At 41.9% G+C, this 13,067-nt stretch overlaps 1 protein-coding gene across 3 annotated transcripts in view; it reads right to left on the reverse strand.

The window, feature by feature from the left end:
* The window catches only part of TAFA2 (TAFA chemokine like family member 2), a 147,268-nt gene that overhangs the window by 67,033 nt on the left and 67,168 nt on the right, over positions 1–13,067 (reverse strand). Inside the window, exon 1 of one of the 3 annotated variants that reach the window (XM_082239922.1) lies at positions 8,077–8,095. The exons of the other annotated variants lie outside the window; for them this stretch is intronic. Within the exon in view, the coding sequence (XP_082096048.1) occupies positions 8,077–8,084 (8 nt within the window). The 5' untranslated portion in view covers positions 8,085–8,095. Of the gene's footprint in view, positions 1–8,076; positions 8,096–13,067 lie in introns of those variants that run through there. 3 annotated transcript variants of the gene reach the window in all.

Consider the following 13,067-nt stretch of genomic DNA (forward strand, 5'->3'; position numbering starts at 1 on the left):
AATCATACTCAGGAATAGACCCACAGAAATCAATTGATTTATATCAATTACCGTACTTTTCGCTCTATAAGACGCACCAGACCATAAGACGCATCTAGTTTTTGGAGGAGGAAAACAAGAAAAAATAATATTCTGAATCTCAGAAGCCAGAACAGCAAGCAAGAACGCTGCGCAGCGATCCCTCTTGCTGTTCTGGCTTCTGGGATAGCTGTGCAGTCTGTATTCGCTCCATTAGACGCACACACATTTCCCCTTACTTTTTGGGAGGGAAAAAGTGAGTCTTATAGAGCAAAAAATACGGTAATTTAAATTGGGATACTCCGCGCATGACTTCATTGGGTATCATGGTTATTCTCACTCTTCTTTGTACAAGAGCTTAGCCAAGGTTTGTTCTCGGCTCTGGGAACCAGCACATTCCCAGTAATCCATAATTCAATTTACTGTGTCACGTGAAGCATGCCTGTGTATGTAAAGGGAAATCGGGTCTCTCTTGTGGGCCATTACATAGGTGGGGCATTTCATACTAATTTTGAAATAGGTCTTGGTGGGGTAAAAATGATCCACACTCTTAAATCCAGTGGCTGGACTAGGTAATTCCAGAGTTCAGTGCCAACTCTAGGGTCCATTGTAACTATACTACGAATGATTCAAATACTATATTGTTTCAGGTAATATGTGCTATTTTACGCCAAATGCTACATTAACAGAAGGTACAGTAAAAAATAAATGTGATTTTTCATGAAGCAATTGCTCAAAAAAAAAGCTAGTTTCATGAGTTGCTAGCACTGGTATTGTATGCGGTGTAAAACTCTGTATTATATTGATCCTGGAACCTAGCAAATTCTGATATATGCCAGCTTTTCATGCAACTATATTAATGCTTGCCATGGGCTAAAATATTGATTGCTATATTAATAAACAAAAACTGAACCAGACTTAGGAAGAATTGATATAATGGTAGTCAAGAAGATTTTATACAGTTTCTTATTTAAATTATCAAACTTTGTTCTGAACAGCCAATACACTGGTAGCACAAGTCATTACCTCAACCTCCACAGTACTTTGCACCTGAGAATTCTTATACAAAGGTAGCAATTACAGAATATGAGAAAAGGATTTAATACCTTCTCTTACCCATTAAAAGCTGTGTTGCCATTCAAAGTGACTAGCGGTATGTTATCTCCCCCCACCCCCCACATTTAGAAATGCTAAAGTCTATTTGCAATGAAACAGTAATAGTGGAGAGCTTAACCAACTACTGTGATGTTTTTAAAAAGCCACAACCATGGTATCTCCCAGGGCATTTTCACACCTCTGGAATACATTGGTCAAAAGCTGGCACTGCTGCACCTTGCAACAAGATTGAAAGGAGACCTTTCTGAAATAAGCGTTGATTCCAATTCACCTGCTGCTAATATGGTTGGAAGTTTAAGAGTTCATCAAAGAACTCCATCCCATGTTCAGCTGCAAAAAAAAAATAAAAAAATAAACTTTATTTTTTGCAATTGAATGCAGGATGTAGTTCTTTTGTGAGAAGTTTTTTTTTGGGGGGGGGGGGTAGAATTGCATCTGTTCATTTCCCCCAGGTCAGGCACTGATTCAAGCATGGGTTTCCATGGACTTCCCACCCCTTGGGAGTATCTCAAACGCAGCTAGCCAGGCACTTCAGTGGCAGCTCTTAAGTGTCTTCCTTGTTCGCCAGCTCCTCTGTTCCTGTGGTCCAATGGGAATATAATGGAACCCAGGCTGCTGGCGAGGAAGCTTCTAGTTCTGGGGCATGGATGTCCAGATCTGATGTGCTCTCAGACTCCTTGGCAGTTTGGACATTTGTGGGAGGGTCCTGTTTCTCCTGCTCTTCATCTGAGGAGACCTCCGCTTCAGGATCTGAGCAGAGCTGAGCCCTGACTGCATACTTTATGCATAAGGAACTTCCATAAAGCCACTTCATCCTTTATATTTTTTATATACATCCCTTTAAGAACTTTGAAATATGAATTTTCAATTATAAATTTATGAACAAGACAAACATTTGTTGCTAACACATATATTGCATAGGTCTCCTCATCAATGCAAGTTTCCACGCTGCACATTATGTGGTCAGGACAGCAGAGGGAGGATTGACTGAGGCTCCTTGTTAAATACAGTGGTGCCTCGCAAGACGAAATTAATCCGTTCCGCGAGTCTCTTCGTCTAGTGGTTTTTTCGTCTTGCGAAGCAACCCTATTAGCGGATTGGCGCTATTAGCGGTTTAGCGGCTATTAAAGACTTAGCGACTAAAAGGCTATTAGCGGCTTAGAAAAAGGGGGGAAGCGAAAAAAATAGCAAGACTCGCAAGACTTCCATAGGGAAATTCATCTTGCGAAGCGCATCGAAAAACCCTTTCGTCTAGCGGGTTTTTTGTCTTGCGAGGCATTCGTCTTGCGGGGCACCACTGTATACACTGAGTGAGAGACAAACCAAGGTTTGCTTCCGTGTGAAACGTTTCACAGAGTGGTTATATAGCTGTATAGTTCTTAGAGTAACAGGTCTCTTTTATCCAAAGCATGTTAAGCTTTCGAAAGATCACCTCTAACCACTGTCAAAAATTATAGCCATTTCCTTTTCAAAGGAAGCCTGCTAAATTGTATGGAAATTTCTCCTATTTTTACAAATTGTGTTACACTTTGATGAATAAAAAATGGACCAGCAATGCTCAAAGCAAGCATGCAGATTTAAGAGATCAATCAAGGCTGAGCAAAATTTTATACACCAAGAGAGTTGTGTTTAATTTTTAATACCATTGCAGGGGTGGGGAGGCACAGTTTGAAAGCTATCACCCACAAATAGTTGCTCAAGAAAGTGTGCCAAGAAAATCCAAGTATAGGGGTTTTTGTTGTTTTTGTTTTTTTAAGCAGTACTTCCAATATGCCATCCCTATAAATGTTCTTAGTGTTCAAAACAACTGCATGTTTATCGGATATAACCACCAACAGGAAGTTCAATTAAACAATAGTAATAATTCAAAATATCAGTATTATCTAAGAACTAAGAAACTTAGTCACCTGCCTGTTATAAAGTTAAGGGTCCAATCTATGCTAGTTGAGAAGCCATAGGATATGAAACTCCACTATGTTGGCACAACGCACAATACAACACTTCCATGCTAGATATGCACAACGCCCCAGCACAACTCTCCAGTTATGCCAGGGGAAGACTGTCAGCGCACCTGGAAATCTGTCATGATGGAAGATTGAAGATTTCAAAGCTGATCTACATCTAATCCAGGGGTCAGCAACCTAAGGCCCGTGGGCCACAAGCAGCCCATGGGGGTCGTTTAACCAGCCCACGAGCTGCCCCAGAACCAAGCCGCCCACTTAGCGCAGCGCAGCATGGGGACTCGCTTCCGCGGTGCCGGAGGTGGTGTCTGCACATGCTCAGACGCCGGAAATTGCGTCTGCGCAGACGCCGGAAATCGTATCTGCACAGACACAGATGCCAGAAATCACGGCTGCACGTGCTCATGAGCGCACGCGCTCCGGCCGACGGAAGGATCTCCGCTGCAGTGAACCAGCCCAGGTGAGGTAAACCTTGCTGACCCCTGATCTAATCCATCTACACAGGGAGGTGAGGATCAGGTGAATCCACTCTGGAATTCCAACTCCCCATATTACTCCTCCATTCCTAGTACTGAGCATGTGACTACCCGCCCTGCATGTCAGAAGCAATTGTCAAGGACTAAGAGCCATGCCCATGGATGTGAGTGCATGTGAGGAGTCAACTCAGATGAACAATTTTCCCCAACATGACAGTGATCATGCATTCATCTGAAACTAATCAGACGCGTCTTCAGCATGATGCACTCCGCATCAAAAGTTCATCGAGCATGTTATTATCATTATTATTTTAAAAAATCTTCAGTGCAACAGTTGTAGAGTTTCACTTAATTCCCAGTGCAAAACACCTTGCACATGGTGGTGGTGGATGAGACACGCACACATAAAACTTCAATCCAAACTAAGTAGCTAAGCTTTATAAGTGCTATGGACCATTTTGTCCCTGGATGACACAAAGAATGCAGGGATATAGTGCCAGAGGGTAGCAAGGTTGGCCATTTGCTACAGACCCAAGACAAGCAGAGGGCCCACTCCCCTAAAAGTGCTAGCATTTCCACTTTGATCAGATCAGACATAATAATTTTCAGTTTCCATCTCTCAGCTGCATGTCTCAGACCCACAAAGGTGCTCTGCCTAAGTCACCCCTGCCGCCACCCCACCCCTCTCAGGATTTTGGAGCCAGCACAGGGTGGGGGAGTGTTCCATATTTATATGCGGGACAGTTCTACTTCAACACAATACTAATACTAATAAGGTAAAGGACCCCTGACAGTTAGGTCCAGCCGCAGACGACTCTGGGGTTGCAGTGCTCATTTCGCTTTACAGGCCAAGGGAGCTGGCATTTGTCCACAGACAGTTTTTCTGGGTCATGTGGCCAGCATGACTAAGCCGCTTCAGGCGCAACAGAACACCAAAACCAGAGCAGTGCACGGAAACACCGTTTGCCTTCCCTCTGGAGCGGTACCTATTTATCTACTTGCACTTTCTGGCGTGCTTTCAAACTGCTAGGTTGGCAGGAGGAGAATAATAATAATAATAATAATAATAATAATAATAATAATAATAATAATAATAATTTTATTATTTGTACCCCGCCCATCTTACTGGGTTGCCCCAGTCATTCTGGGCTGCTTCCAGTATATATAAAAACATAATTTTTTTTAAAAAAACTTCCCTATACAGGGCTGCCTTCAGATGTCTTCTAAAGGTTGTATAGTTACTTATCTTCTTGCCTGGCGGTTGCATTAACTCCATACCCACCAGCATTTCTCTGATGAAAATAGGGACGTCCTAAGGAAAAGCGGGACATTGCAGGATCCGATCAGGAACTGGGATGGCTTCTGTAAATCTGGGACTGTCCCTGGAAAATAAGAGATTCTTGGAGGGTCTAGATACACACCTCAGAGATGCGGAAGGGCCTCACTCACACAATATTGTACCATTTCAAACATTCACGGTTCCACCCCCAACCCCCGAATCCTGGGCAATGCCGGGAGTTGCAACAACACCCCCTTCCCACCCCCTGAGCTGTACCCCTCAGAGTGGGTTTACAGTTCCTTACTCTTCCTAGAGAAGTATAGCTCTCCCTATGAGGGCAGCAGAGACCAACCAACAACCCCCAGCGCCCTCCACAAGCCACAGTTCACAGGATACTAATCAACACTACATAGCAGCCTGCTGGCAATTATCTCTATCTTGCCTTTAATTAGGCAAAAAAAATTCGAATCACAAATGCATCCTAAGGCAGTAGTCTCTGTTTGTGCTACTACAACAACACAATTTCATTTTCTCAACAACAAGGAAGGCGGCTACTTGCTTCTGTCATTTTTTGGCAGTGCAATATTATTCAGCAAGATCACCCTGTCCCCAAGACTCAATCTACTTTTCTGTAATAAATTTTATGAATTCTTTCCGAGCCACATACACAATAATAGAGAGAAAATTGAGTACTGTGTATTATTTTATGGAATGGTAATGGTGCACTATTAACGCTATTACATTCTATAATACTTTACCAAAATGTAGCAGGGAAGACACACTTCCAGAGGAAGAGAAAGCAATTATTATTATTATTATTATTATTATTATTATTATTATTATTATTATTATTTCCCTCATAATGTGTGTTTTGCTCTTTTTTATAACATAAGTTTTGTTAATTAAAAGTCAATTTGTGCTATTCTGGAAACAAAATGTTTGGGTTTTGCAGGATATTGTCTGGATAAAATGCCTTTCAGCCCTGATATAATCAACAAGTTAGAGAGTTTGCATATCTGTCTTGTACAACGTAAAGCCTATCTAAGTGCACTGTTAAAACAAAAACAAAAAAGGAGCCTGAATGTGTTTTAGCTGCTGGGTTTGACTGACTGGAACTGAACATGCTGGAAATAGAATAAGCGTTCAGCTACAAACACAGAAGAAAAGGAAATCTCATTTAAATGATTTGCTGATATGACTTAAAACAATTTATTTAATCTTTACCTTTTTTATGTAAATATCCTTCAACTAAGGACTTAAAAAGTATAATTTAGAACAGGTTTTAGAAAGTATAATTAGATGCCCTGTCAGATGGGAAGACAAATTAAAAGTGCAATTCACATTGCTACTGCAGCCATGCCACCAAGGAACTACTAATCTTTTGCACAATACTCAGAGCAGAATGTACTCTAGCCTCCGTAGGGCTCGTGATTATAGACTTGCAGGGAAACTGGGATTTAAATTATTCATCAGTGCAGATTTTCTTTCGCGGGGGAAAAAAATTAGTGTGCCACATAAATAGCAAAAACTGTTAATTCACAGCCTTTTACAAATTAACTGCCTGGTAATGGCATCAGTTATTACCCGTTACTTTTACTAGCACTTACAGTACCAAGATGCTATCAAAGAGACAGCTGCGTGCCTAAAAAAAAATATGCTCAAGACAGACTGCAACATCCATGCAACCAATTAATTTTTCAGGATGCATACACTCAGGCAAATGTAAATCACTATGCCGAAGCCTGTCAAAGGTGCTGATTAATGCAAGTTTGTGGCTATACTCATATAGCCACTCTTGGAGGCGGAACATGGCTAACATATAAAAATTTCCAAATATTAAAGTGATGCAGATCTATGCAGCTGTCAAAACACCCAGATGTGAATTATGGGTTCAACGACCACAATCTCACCTGCCAAGTTGAGGCCAAAAAAGCATGCCCAGGATTACTTTACAGAATCATTATTATTTTTTTTACAAAGGAATCTCACGACAGATGAGAAAAGAATTTTGCGCTAGATAGGCCTTGGTTTGACCCAGCAGAACTCTTCTTAGGTTCTTAACAACCGTCACAGTAACAACATAGAGCAGAAGACCCAAATAGGGGTCTTCAACTGTGTCATGTGTTCGGATTTTTCTTTTGTTTGTTTTTTGGGGCTGTTCAAACGTGGGAGGAAAGCAATGTGATAAACCGTTCCTTTCAATCTTGCCCTCTTGCATCAAATCTTGCCCCTTGTGTTATGTTGCTGCTGGTTTAAGTTGTTTTTTTTATAATAGTTCTGGTCAGCTTGTTGATTCATTGTTTATTGCTGGCTTTATTTATTTACTTACTGTGTTTTGCTGTATATATTTTAGATTGTAAGCTAGCTACCCTGTTTGTTACTAAATAAACAAATATCTCATTTTGCCATTTTATTCTCTTTCTTGTTTGACTTTCAGTTCAGTAAAACTGAACATTCCAAGGCCACTAGGCTTCTTGAATGACTCTGCAGCTACACACATAACTAAACGTAGAGATTGACATTTTGTTGATGAAGACAAAAGAAAAGAGAGAGCGCCCCCTCCCTCCTGTTCTATATACTGAAACTAACCCGGGCTGGATCTAGATCAGGCATAGGCAAACTCCCGCCCTCCAGATGTTTTGGAACTACAACTCCTATCATCCCTAGCTAACAGGACCAGTGGTCAGGGATGATGGAAATTGTAGTCTCAAAACATCTGGAGGGCCGGAGTTGGCATATGCCTGATCTAGACACATCAAAGAAGTGTTTCAGTTTAAAGCACTGTAAATTTAAACAGGGAAAATGGGTAGAGAAAAACGGGACTCTACATCGCCATCTGGTGGCACAATGTTGTATTGCATATACAACACATATAAACCGCTTTTTCTTTACCAGTCTAGCTGAGTCCCAGGCTGGCAGCTGAAATCTTATGCCAACTCTAATGACAGAACAGCATCCTCCACTGCACCTGAGGGCAGGAGCTTAGCTTAGGAGGTAAAAGACAAGGCTGCATGGTGCACACAGCTCCCCCCAACATCTGCTGCTTTGGGCATCTGTCTCTTGCTATGGTAGGACCATTCTTAAAATCACCAAGCAAGAACAAGCTGAGAGAGAGAGCGTGCACTGTGGTTAGAACAAGTAGAGAAGACAGAGTGGCTTTCAGGACTGGGCTGCCACTTGTCTTTATCTTCATTAATGGAATAAAGGAAGCAGAGCTGGTACTCACCAATGCATCCTCAGAATGGCAGCACCTGGTTTACTCTGACAGCAACTGCTCTCCACTTATTCTTAAGCAAATGGTTCTGTCCAAGAACAGCTCAGTGTGTGACGGGCCCTTCCCCTGTTCCTTCGTCTCCGGGCATATTACAGAACCCCTATCTGAGAATCTGTATATTAAGTTCAAAGAGCTGCCACATTTTCCAAGTTTGGCAATGGCATTCAATTTCCTTGCAACAAAAATGTTTCCTGTTCAGCCTAGCCAAATCCCCTTCTCTGGAAAACATTTCTGCACAGAACAAAACACCACACAGTGGCAGAATGAAGCTACGCTCAGTAAGGGGAAGTATTTGTTTACTGAATTCTGCCCAATAAATGCACCCTGCCTACCTCTTTCTTAAGAGGCCACAAGACAAATGGACAATCACTCGGGAAACAAAAAATACACAAACCTGTTCCATCCCTATAATTCTGTGAGGTGTGAAACACAGGTAGCCGTCATGTACAACATTCCTAGAGTGGACATGAAAGGGGATGTTTGCACCTGCCAGTAGAAAACTTCCTCTTTCCTCCTGGACTGGGATAAACTTCCTCTGCATGTGACTAGAGGTGGGTATGACCTTACCTGCCCAGGTGGCAAAAGCACCTGGGACACAGCTCTCTCTCTCTCTCTCTCTCTCTCACTCCATTCATCGAAGAAGCAACATCTCTTTAGCTAGAGATGCCCTGATGGCTTCCAGCCAACAGAGCACAAAGGGACTATCTCCTAATGGGATAGATTCCATGTGTATGTATTTTGTAACCTAAGTCTGCCCTCAGGGATCCATCTGTGAACGGAATGTGTCGGTAAACTTCTTTTATACTTTTTACATAATATTGTGTCGTGTCTATTCTTTTTCAGAGGGAATAAAGGGGATTACCAGGAATCCTATATTTAGAAACTTAAACAAGCTTGCAACAAGCTAACTGCTGTACGTTTAAAGGGGAATGTTTAAAACTCTGCTAAGTTATAGAACTTGCTAGCACAAGTTAGGAAGGATATTAATAAACAATATATACTCTCCTGCCTCCCTGAACATTCCCACAAATTCCTCTGTGTTTTGTTTTACCAGTCGCTCTTAGGTGGCTGAGGAAAGCCTGGACCGAGGTAGCTATGCTGTATTTTCAGTTAATAACTCCCACCTTGCTGCAAATCCATGCATAATTAAGTATTCAGCCACAACCCTGTGAGCAAATAACACCTACATTCAATCTGTGCTATGTGAGAAATGTATTGCCTAACATACACTGTGTTAGCTACAGTATAATTGCTAAGTGAATGCTGAACACGAGCCTACAATATGCGGCCAAATATTATTTTGTTAAGTATAAATTTGTTTGCTCATCAGTAAAGTAAGGCATATTGGTGGTAGAATTATTTGCCTTGCCCTAAAAACATTCATTAATGAAGCAATGAACAAATGCACACCAACAAGTTAATAGCTTTGTATAACCGATTCTGGGCAACAGTTTCCCACTGGCTACCACCTTGTCTTTTTATGATTTATTTTGCATACACTGAGCAGAGAAGTTGAGGATGGAGCATTAACCACAGTGCGATTGTGCATCCTAGTTGTGAATACATTGAAATGCACAGTTGATGGGAAGGGCGCAATCCCTGCAAATTATTTGAATTCATTATATGATCATTAACAACAATGACTATTAAAGGTAAAGGTACCCCTGCCCGAACGGGCCAGTCTTGACAGACTCTGGGGTTTGTGCGCCCATCTCACATCTATTGGCCGGGGGCCAGCGCTGTCCGGAGACACTTCCGGGTCACGTGGCCAGCGTGACAACGCTGCTCTGGCGAGCCAGAGCCGCACACGGAACGCCGTTTACCTTCCCGCTGGTAAGCGGTACCTATTTATCTACTTGCCCCCGGGGGTGCTTTCGAACTGCTAGGTGGGCAGGCGCTGGGACCGAACAGCGGGAGCGCACCCCGCCGCGGGGATTCGAACCGCCGACCTTTCGATCGGCAAGCCCTAGGCGTTGAGGCTTTAGCCCACAGCGCCACCCGCGTCCCCTAACAATGACTATTACTAACAATTATTATTAAGGATGGGGTTTCAGAAAATGCTCCATTGTCACTGGTCTTCAAATGGCGAACGATGACACACAATTGGTTCACAACACCGATATCATCATAGTTTTATTTTTGATTATGGTGGTGTTTATGAGTTGGCAGACACCCCAGCTGCCTACTCATAATGAGTTTCCAACTCTCTGTCATAATGTGTGTGCAAACACCATATGATGTAGTGATATAGTAGGTTTTCATGGCCATGGTCCAAATCAAGGGTGGCGGCTGCTAGGAACGAAGAAATTCATTACATAAGAAAGCAACACCACATTTTTGCTTCTGCACCATTGTGCAGAATGTGATGGAAACAATTCACTAGAGTTTGGCTGGATAGAAGATTAACAAACATCTAGATCAGCTCTTTCTCATTTAAAGAGAAGTAAGATGGAGAGAAATAATTCAACACAACCAAATAGTAAAATATCCTTGTCACATGCTGGTGTTAAGAATTAATCCCACGTCTGGAAACAGTTGGGAGATTACAGTCTTTACTTATCTGCAGTCAATGTAATCCATTACTAGAAATCATTAATTCTTTGCTTACGTTTGCTGAATACTGGCTATTCTGAAGACGAAATTTCATTGTCAAGATTCAGCTCTTTAATGCATGGGTAGGCAAACTAAGGCCCGGGGACCGGATCCAGCCCAATCGCCTTCTAAATCCGGCCCGTGGAGGGTCCGGGAATCAGCGTGTTTTTACATGAGTAGAATGTGTCCTTTTATTTAAAATGCATCTCTGGGTTATTTGTGGGGCATAGGAATTTGTTCATTCCCCCTCCCAAAAAAATATAGTCCAGCCCACCACATGGTCTGAGGGTCGGTGGACCAGCCCATAGCTGAAAAAGGTTGCTGACCCCTGCTTTAATGTATTTCATTTGAACTCTAGAAGATATATAACTATACAGTATTGTCTGTTAGAGTGCAGGATGAATGGAGTGCCAGCTTTCTGCTGGGGACCGGAAGCGCTCACTGTTATACCTCCACCTGCCCCAAGGTAAGTTTTTGTGCCGTCCAAGGAAGCAAAGAAGAAAGGTACACAGGGGCTTTTTCAGTTGTTCAGGAGGAAAAGCTTCAATCCCCTTTCAGGTTGAACAGGAGGACAACCACATACCTCTAGTCACCTAATACTGCCCTGTCTAACTGGTCAATCACAAACAACTCTGGTCAATCCAATGGGTAGATCACTGCCAGTTTATTTATAGTTGGAGTAGATCGCAGTCTCTTGGAAGTTGGACACCCCTGATATATTTGATGCCATAGGCCAGTCCTGCTGGATACAGGGGCCTGCTCTGTTTAAATTCTGGAATTGCACATCAGAAATCAGGCGTATGCTTTCTCCCTCATAGGGAATTTAATAGTAACAGATCCAGCATTTATTTGAACATGGTATCTCCTGCCCTATGATACAGAGCCCATAGTCTACATGCTCTAAGTTTTACTTTGTGTATCCCATGCGTTTCTGTGTGCTCTGGCACTTGTCACAGTGTCCCGTTGCAGCAGAAGTGGTTTAGTCATGCCGGCCAAATGACCTGGAAAGCTGTCTGTGGACAAATGCTGGTTCCCTCAGCCTGAAGAGCGAGATGAGCGCAACCCATAGTCGCCTTTGACTGGACTTAACCATGCAGGGGTCCTTTACCTTTTACCTTACCAGACCAGGGATCAAGCAAACAGGCAAGAAGAGTTCCTGACATCTATTATTGTTATTGCTATTTATTTGTATTACCTTTCTACGATGTGTTTTGATGCCTGGGTCTGTTCTGGTAAAACAACCAGATTCTGTCCCATCTTAAGTTTTATACCTTCTCTAAGCCTATAACTTATGTGCTGAACCTGGTGATCTCTTCATGATAAGGTGAGTTGGGGTGAGCCTGGGAGGGGTATGGGATTTTTATGTACTGTGTGTTTAATAAAAATAAAATTTAGAAAAGGACCTCCACTGAGAACCCCTGATATTGAGAAGATGTATGAGCATTCAGTTCATGGACTCTGGATTTCTGTGATTTAATTTTGGAAAATTGCTCTCACATGGGAAATAATTTATAATGGACATTCATTGAGTGGCTCACTGGACTTCCTAATCTTTTAGTGGAAATCTCCTAAAATTATTTAAAAATATAGGTTTCAGTATTTGAGTTTCAGACAACAAATACTGATATGAATGGAGATGACATTATTAACAGATTGTGGGGGACAGTGCCCTTTGCTGGATTAACACAGCCATCAACTGCAACACTCTAGAAAACTGAGAACAAAACCTGACATGGCAAGTTATCTAAATCATTTCAATGCTAATAGGACTTTTATTTCCTTTTGTGCTTTGCTAACACTGCATACACATTTATCATTGTTTGTCAAGTACTGCTTTATGAAATGGAACAATAAATAGTACAGGATTAATTAGTTCTATTTAGCTTTTTTGTGCCTACTAGATTTAATTTCAGAGTAATCTTCTCTAGTATGTTAAATTAAACCCTTGTATTTAGTCTTTTCTTTTTTCTGACTGAATAATTACATTAAAGAAGGGCTGCATTATATGACACAGGCCTAGGCCCAAACCATCCATCTGTTAACATGGAAAATATGAAGATAATTAGGCATAAGACATTTCTGTTTTCATCTCTACAGTACAGCCAAACCTGTGCATCTTTACTTGAAGGTAAGTTCCAACCGGACTAAGTTTTCAATAAGAATCAAAAGGTTTACAGCTATGGGATGGTTTCAAAATGGAACATTTGACAGGTTCCACAATGAGGGCCATCAATTCCATAAATGAGCACATCTTTTAATCCAGGAAGACCTTCCCCTTCTTCAGAGCCTGCGAAAAATTGGGGGTCCATGGAACAACTCACCAGATTGATAAATACCCGCCCCCCTTAACA

The sequence above is a fragment of the Podarcis vaucheri genome (genome assembly GCF_965113315.1).
Source record: "Podarcis vaucheri genome assembly, chromosome: 10".
Lineage (NCBI taxonomy): Eukaryota > Metazoa > Chordata > Lepidosauria > Squamata > Lacertidae > Podarcis > Podarcis vaucheri.